General features: G+C 46.5%; 1 protein-coding gene across 1 annotated transcript; it reads left to right on the top strand.

The window, feature by feature from the left end:
- Nucleotides 1-1,459: 1,459 nt before the first annotated feature.
- On the top strand, nt 1,460-6,007 carry GRXCR2 (glutaredoxin, cysteine rich 2). Its single transcript, XM_010001246.1, has 3 exons — nt 1,460-1,804; nt 3,884-4,099; nt 5,828-6,007. Exons 1-3 carry the CDS (start codon nt 1,460-1,462, stop codon nt 6,005-6,007), a joined length of 741 nt encoding a protein of 246 aa, XP_009999548.1.
- Nucleotides 6,008-7,735: the final 1,728 nt, after the last annotated feature.

Genomic DNA, 7,735 nt, shown 5'->3' with positions numbered 1-7,735 from the left:
GGGTGGTTGGAAGGGCTGCATTGCAGAAGGTTCCCTTCAAGTGCCAGGTGCATGCCTAGTGCACCATTATATGAACACTTCTGAACTGTTGTCATACTGTTCCACAAAAAAAACCCCCAACTTTTAATATAACAATTTATTGCGAATTTTGAGCTGTACAAGCACTGGTTTTGAATGAGAAGATAGCCATGGCAGGATGTAGGCAGAAAGCTCAGTTTAAGTCCCACTGAATGGAACTGCACTTAACAGTGGAAATTTACTGAAACCTTGGAACTTAAAAGCAGAGAGATTTTAACTCCTGTTGTGTATACTTTTTACAGATAGGTATCAGGAGCTGTTTAAAATGCAGACAGCAGTTACTCTGGTGATGCATTTTTTACTGAACATACTCCTTGTTTTTTCCCTGGAAAGGAAAGACAAGCCCCAAGGTCCAGCTGGGGATGGGTGCAGGGAGCAAACCCTGCTCTGGTGGAGCCATGAGGCACGTGGCAGCCAAGGATCAGCTCTGGGGCTCAGCCTGGGCTGTCATGGGTCATTGTTGCCATCGGGGTGGGGGCTGGTGGGGCTGTCCCTCGGTTAGGTGCTGAGGGAAGCTGGTTGCACCCAGAGTCCTGCAAAGCACCCACCTGCCCAACACTCACGCTGCTTCTCCAGGGTGACCTGGGACCCTGTTCCTTCCTGCTCTGCACCTCTGCAGGCCTCTGCTTTGCCTGCTGGGAAAGAAAATGACCCATTCAGAAGAGCTGCACTTCCTATGTTACTCAAGCAGGTGCAAGGCTCTGCAGATGAGGATTGGGCCTCTGGTGGCTCTCAGGGGGTGACTGTCCTTTAAAAGTGAAAAGCCAACCCTGAACAGTCAAAGACCCTGAAAGGCACAAGAATAAGAAATAGGGATTGAAAACTAAAGAGAGAAAAATCTTAATTAGATCTCCAGCAACCTGTAGAGGAACACATTTGGATTAAAACGACACGGAGCTTTGTAGTCTCCGGGTTTCAGAGCAAGACTGGAAGATTATTCACATTTGCTATTTGTGAAGCTGGATTGCTTTCTCTGTGAACTTGTCTTTTTAACTTCTCACCTTGTCAGAAAATTGTGAAAAGCTGCTGGGATGGTGTATTTGGGGTGGTTCTTATCACAGCACATACCAGAAACATTTCCATGGTTTCAGAGCATGGGCAGAATTTCCCATTTAATCCTGTCCTCCCCGAGTTAACTCCTTTCCCCTCGTGGTAAGCCAGCCTGCCCACCATTCACCAACCTGCCTGATATTTCTCTACTGTCGATATTTTCTCTTTGTGAATATCTATCAATATTTAATACAGTGGTGTCAGTTTTGCTGTAAGATGAGAGGAACTACTAGAAACCCTGAATTATACATTGCGTGTCTGGGGGAAGCTGGGGAGAGTTTTCTTTTGGACCCAAAGCTCTCGGAGCTGATCTCAGCTTGAAATCCTAAGAATGGATGAGCAGCAGAAGAAAGTCATTCAGCGGCACGAGGGAAGGCCCCGCAAAGTGAGGTTCAAAATCTCCTCGTCCTACAGCGGCCGAGTGCTGAAGCAGGTGTATGAGGACGGGCAGGAGCTCGAGCCCCCGGCCAAGGAGCACTCGCGGCGCTCCCTCCGCCACAGCTTCGAGCCGGGGGACCTTTTCTGTGGGGCTGGGGAAAGGTCGGAGAACAGGTTCTACCCGCCAGCCAAGCTGACTGCCCAGAGGATCAGCATCTTGAAGGAGGACAAGAAGTACAGCCTGACCAGTAGCTCCCCCCTGCTGGGTGACTGCCAGCCCGGCGCCAGCCACTGCCGGGTAAGTGGTGCCCAGCTCGGAAACCGGCTGCAGGCTGAGCTGCCTTGGGCTCATCTGGTAACAGCAGCCTCAAGCTGGGTCTGCCTTTGGTCAAACCTCAGTTTTGCTAGTCCAGGACCTTGAAAGGGTGATTATAAGTCTTCAGCCTTTACCCCACAAACCCTTTATTCTGCTTCCCTGCAAAGGACAGGAGCTGTGTGCGTTGTAGCAGCTGCTGCTCTGCTCCCACCGGGCTGGCTTGCAGCTGTCCCCCTCTATAATGACACATTTCCATATGTATCAGCATCTATATGCAGTCATCCTACTGTGTCTAAAGCAGTCAAATGTAAGGTGGATATTATCTTAATTAGTTATATTTAAAACACTGAAGTTGCATGACTTGAGCTGGCAAGATGGTTAGTGCCAGGGGCAGCGTCCCCCGGAGCCCCTGAGCGGGGCCTCCACGTGCCCTGGCAGGTCAGAACTGCCCTTTGGCTGCTTTGAAAATCCCAGCTTGCTTTCACTGGGTATTTTATTCTCATATAATTAATGCCATTGATACAGAAGTATATCTTTAGTCCTAATAAAAAGCCAGTAAATGTGTAGTATATGTTCAGTTGATGAATACTCAGGGATTATGTTAGTTTTCTTCCTCTGTTAAATTACATTTATGTGTATTTTACTGCTGTTTGGTTTTATCAAATCTAGATGTACCAACTAAACAATTCAATTACCAGTGATGGCACATTGGCACTGTTGATAATGGCCACATCACACTGATATGCAGAATCTGAATGGAGTAGGTTATACTGATAGAATCAGCAGACTGAAAACTTGAGCCAAGTATGTTCAGAGAAAGGAGGGGGTGTGAGGCTGGAGGGAAACTCCAAGGGAAAGGGATGTCAGTTGAGTGCATCAGCTTCTGTGATGGAAAGAGAATGCTGTCATGTGTTGTGGTCTTTGGGTGAAGAAGGAATGTCACTCTGGATGAAGGGGCTGAAGTGCTTTAAAAAGTATCAAATGCTGTTTATGACCTTGGTTTGAATGCATTTTGTCTATTGAGTCTTGGTGCTAATCAAAGTTGTGTGTGGGAAACCCAAGTGGCTCATATTTGAACTGTTTAGCTGATACACTGAACATCTATTTTAACTGAATATATCAAACCATGATGAATGTCTCCTGCCTGAGGTTGGAGCACTAATGTGATCTTATCCATACCATTAATTTGTTCTGCATTCCTGAGTAACACTCATCTCTATTCCCTAGTTTTCCTAACCGTAAATACCTTGAATACTCCCACTATCCAGTAGGAGTTCTGTTTTGCATCAACATGCATTTGGTATTTGGAGACACAATGTCTGTCTCCAAAGACTTTCCAAGCCTTTTGCAAATGATGAGGATTTGTGCTCACCTGCCACCCCCCCCTAAGCTTCTCCCCATAGAGAAGCAGGTGCCCAGTGGCCAGGAGAGCCACCACCCACCTCGTGTCCCCTGATGTGGCTCTGGCAGGTGTTTCCTTAGGAGAACACCTCCTTTTGCATTGCTTCCTGACACAGATACCTAAACAGACTGAAATATGAAGAGTGTGTAAAACAATAGGCTGAGGTAACTGCCATGTGATACCAGTGCAAAGGGAAGAGGGACCTGGTGAGCAAAATGCTGCTTTCAGAGAAATGTTTGACCATACCAAGCTTCACTTTAAAACTGTTAGAAATTAATACAAATTCAGGTGTGCCCAGAGATGGGTATTTAGACTGGCTCCTCACTGTTAGGAACACAATCTAGCACTAGATCATGAGGCTTTTCTATGCTCTGATCCTTTTGCCAGCATTAATAAAGTACAAATAAAAGGTTTAACTGTGAAAAACCCCATTAAAGGCTGCAGAATGGGTCACCAACACAGGGCATTTCTACTTCTGGCCCAAAACCATGAAAACCCCTCTTCACTCCCCAGCTACTCAGCCTCCAAAGAAATGTAGGTCAGGCCCCAGTGCAGAAGTTGCTTTTCCATACATGGCAACTCTGCTGCTCTTAGAACTGGGCCTGCTGTTCTTCTTGAGGTATTTATGCTGGTGAGACACTGATAAGATCCTTCTACAGGCTTCTCCAATTCTAGATTTTGGCAAGATAATAATCTACACTAATAACCTGAAAATCATCCGTGCACCAATGGACCAGAAAGAGCTCATGAGAAGAGTCATCCAGACTGAGGGGATTAGTGACTGGGCCTTCGTGTATCGGGAAAAGAAGGAAAGACTTGGTGGTGGACACAAAAAAGATGTGGAAAAGAAGATTGTCTGTAACCAGTATGTGCAGGTAAGAGAAAATGTAAAGTGCTTTTGGGTCTTGCAGCCCTGGCCAGACTCCTGAATGTTGCCACCCAAGCCCCATCTCTGTATCTGGCACTTAACTAAATTTGGATCACAAGCACCACTTTGTTCCTCTTTCCACTTGGGAGATAACTGATCAACACTGCTCTGGGGCTCATGCTCTGGGGACAGCTGTTCTGATTCCAGATGTTCATGTCTCCCACTTGATTCCTTCTCTGGAGATTGCTGATGTTTAAATAGCTTGGCTTAGGTCCATCCTTTGTCACTGTCTCCCAGTGGAAGAGAGCAGACTGGGGTTTCTCCAGCCTGACAAGGCTAAACACAGCTGCTCTGTGGTTGAGACTGCCCAAGGCTAAAATTTTAATATCAGCTGAAATAAGATTGTGCCTTCCACTTGTTTTCTTGCAGGTTAGTCTTTGTTGGTCAGAATCCCAATTAGTCTGACCATAATTTGATCCCACAAAACACAGTGTTGGCATGCAGGGCAAATAAAAAGCATGACAGTTTTGCAGATCTGAGACTGACCTGTGCTGAGGGCAGGTTCCCTCGGTCCTTCTGCAGCCACCAGCCTTTCTTATGGCTCACCTGCACAGGGGCCCCAGGAAAACTGAAAACAGCCCTGGGAAACCAGGTAGGAATTTTGGCTTTTGTCAGTTTTGAAATAAACTGGATTTTCAGAAAGGGAGTTTGAACATAAAAGCCAATATCCATCCCATCTACTGGCTGACACCCCTCTGAGTCATTGAAAAATGACTCCTGGCCTCTTGGGGGAATATAAGTCAAAAAGGCCTCCATAAGATCACACATTGGCTTCCTGCAGGCCCCTTGCTGGAGGAGCAGCTTTGGAGCAGGACAACAGCTCCCTTAAGGTGCCCTTCCAGAGAAACTGAACTCTGTAAGAACTCAGCAAAATACTTCTGTTCTCCTTGGTGTTTGGGAATAAAAAAAATAAAACTTGAAGGTTATAAAACTTGATCTTTTAAGAATAATCTTGGATTTTTCTTTACACTGGTGTAATGAACATTCATTTAAAGATGACCAAACCACAGGAAGGTTATTCTTCTGGGAAGTCAATTAATTTGAACTATTGAATTCATAAGCAGGCACCAATATGAAGTGTATCTGGCACCAACTCCCCCTCTCTTAGTCAAAACCTCATCCCATCCTGCAGATCTCTGAACCTGACATCAGGAGAACAGACCTATGTTGTCCTGAGGCAGGAGCTCCAGCATTTCTGGGCCCAGGGGAAGCACTCAATTTTAAGATGGGATTTGAAAGAGGCTGCCTGGGCACCAGCTGCAGGCACCAGGGACAGCCTGAAACAAGCTGTGGGCAGAGAGTGAGGGGGAAAAGTTGAAGAAAGGAAGTGTGGCTGAAAACCTGGGATGCAGAGCTGAGGAGCTGGATGTGCTGGGAAGTGATGGGGGGAGCTGTGCAGACCCTCACAGGAGGAGGAAGATGAATTTGAAAATATTGTGTTATAAAGCCCAGTAATGTTAATTTCTCATTTTGTAGAAGTATCTACAGATTGTTCCCAACAAGATGGAAGCCTTTTTCTTGATGATCTTGCTGTAGAGACCTGAGTGTTACTGGCAGAGTGGCTTGTCAGGAGGAACAAATACCTAAAAGACCAGAAGCCAGAATTTCAAGCCTGTTACTGACTTTGGTGTCTAATACTCAGTAACATTTTTTTCCCATGACCTTTCTCTTTCAGGAGGGAGATGTTGGCCACGGTTGTTCCCAGTGCAAAGGGTCAGGCTCTGCTCCTTGCTCCCTGTGCCACGGAAGCAAGTTTTCAATGCTGGCAAACAGATTCAGAGAGTCCTACAGGGCGCTCCGATGCCCGGCTTGCAACGAGAGTGGCCTGCAGCCCTGCCAGGTCTGTGCTCCCTGATCAGGATCCCTGCAGCAGGCTACGAGCACCACAGCAAGATTTTGTGGAAAGCTTTGAATTTTTTAATCTTCAAGCAGCCTGGCTATGACAACAAGTTTTTAAGAGATAGGAAAGGCACATGACACACATCTCACCTTAAATGTGAACATTGCACCTCTGCTATGAACTGTCCTCCTGTCTGACTTCTGAACCAGCCCAGACCCTGGTGCCTGCAGGGGTCAGCTGGAGGGAACTCCCTGCCTTCGGAAGCTGAGCACCTCTGTGACTGTCTCTGGCATCTGGAGCTCAGCCTGAATTTGCTGGCACTGCCTCTCTGTTGGGTACCTGGTGCCAGGTGCGACCCAGCAGGCACTCCAGCAAGGCCAGGAAAAGCAGCATTAGGTGCAGTTTGGGCAGGTTGTCATGTCAGGGTGCAAGGTCTGTTTGCACTACACCAGCAGAGTGGTGCCTCCCCTGGGTTTTAACTCGTTAAATGTTGTAAAATCACACTGTCTGTTGTAGTTAATCTGTACTTGCCTTGCAGTGTCAGAGGAACTTCCCAAAGATTTTGCTGATTCTGACACCTGCTTTAGTGGGCACAATGATTCCTTTGGGGTCTGATTTATGGGAAGACACTGAAAACCTTTCCCAAACCTGCAGCTATTAAAAGTGTACAGTAATTTATTATTATAAATAGAAGTTATTAAGATTTTAGGCTGCTTATGAAGTGCTGAACTAAAGCTCCACTGTATGATGCTCAGCACTTCTCAGGATCAGGCTGGTGGGGAGCAGGACCTCTGTTGCTTAATATCAATCCCGTGTTGTAATTTGCAGAAGGTAAACTCTAATTAGCTGAGGTGAAGAGATGTTGTGGGACACTTTGCAGGCTGCCACTGGTGGCACAGAACACGGGGGCTTTGAGAAGCTGAGGCAAATGGGAAACTGTTTCTTCCCCAAAGCCTTCACTTATTACATTTTCAATTCACTAGGATTGTTAATGCAGCCCTAACTCCCATATTGCCTCTGAGGCTGGTGAGTTAGGAGACTGCTCACATGTGCTTCATGCTGAGGTTGCAAGCCCAGCCAGGGTAATTTATGGCCAAGTTTCCACTTTCCTAAGGTAGGTTATGAGATTTCTCTGCAATACTTAAATTATTAGAAATAATGCAGGCTTAGCTCTTACACTTCCATATGTTTCCTACTGAAATTGTTCAGTGGGTACTGAGGGTTTCTTTAAAAAAATATTTATAAATCTATAGCAGATACTTTATTAGCTTAATTTCTCATATCAGGACCTGCAGTATGAAAAAATGTCGTCCTGTGGGTGTTCCTTGAGGGTAGAGGAGACCTCCCAAATCAGAAACTGTTGTCAAGCAGATCTCTCCCCTCACGTGTGACCCGTTTGGTCTCAGTTTGCCGGGCTTGTTTAAGCAGATTGCCAGACAAGGGAAGAGCAACCAGGCGAAAAATGTTGCCTGAAAGCTTCATGTTTACAATAAAACTAGGTGAAAATAGGCATTTATGAAATCAATATGTATTGTTCTCCGGTAATGCCGATGTTTCTCCAGCAGTGTTGCTCCCCCGGGCTGTGCCAGCAGTTCTGTCCCGTCCCTGTGCCGGGCAGCGCTGGGGGGGGTTTGCTCCCCCTGCCTTAAGCCCACCCGGTTTATTTTGGAACCACCTGCCTTGATTTACCCAAGAAATGCTCTCGTTCCCATGCAAAAGGGGGCTGAGCGAGGCTGCCGCTGC

The sequence above is a fragment of the Chaetura pelagica genome, unplaced genomic scaffold, assembly GCF_000747805.2.
Source record: "Chaetura pelagica isolate M959 unplaced genomic scaffold, ChaPel_1.0 scaffold177, whole genome shotgun sequence".
Classification (NCBI taxonomy): Eukaryota; Metazoa; Chordata; class Aves; order Apodiformes; family Apodidae; genus Chaetura; species Chaetura pelagica.
Note: the sequence above shows the minus strand (reverse complement) of the source record. Positions and strands in the feature narration are given on the sequence as shown.

What these genes read in the sequence shown, in the direction of transcription:
- GRXCR2 (XM_010001246.1), top strand. Translation starts at nt 1,460, where the DNA reads ATGGATGAGCAGCAGAAGAAAGTCATTCAGCGGCACGAGGGAAGGCCC. An exon ending in CCGGCGCCAGCCACTGCCGG is followed by an intron (nt 1,805 to 3,883) that starts GTAAGTGGTGCC and finishes ATCCTTCTACAG; the next exon opens with GCTTCTCCAATTCTAGATTT. An exon ending in TCTGTAACCAGTATGTGCAG is followed by an intron (nt 4,100 to 5,827) that starts GTAAGAGAAAAT and finishes TTTCTCTTTCAG; the next exon opens with GAGGGAGATGTTGGCCACGG.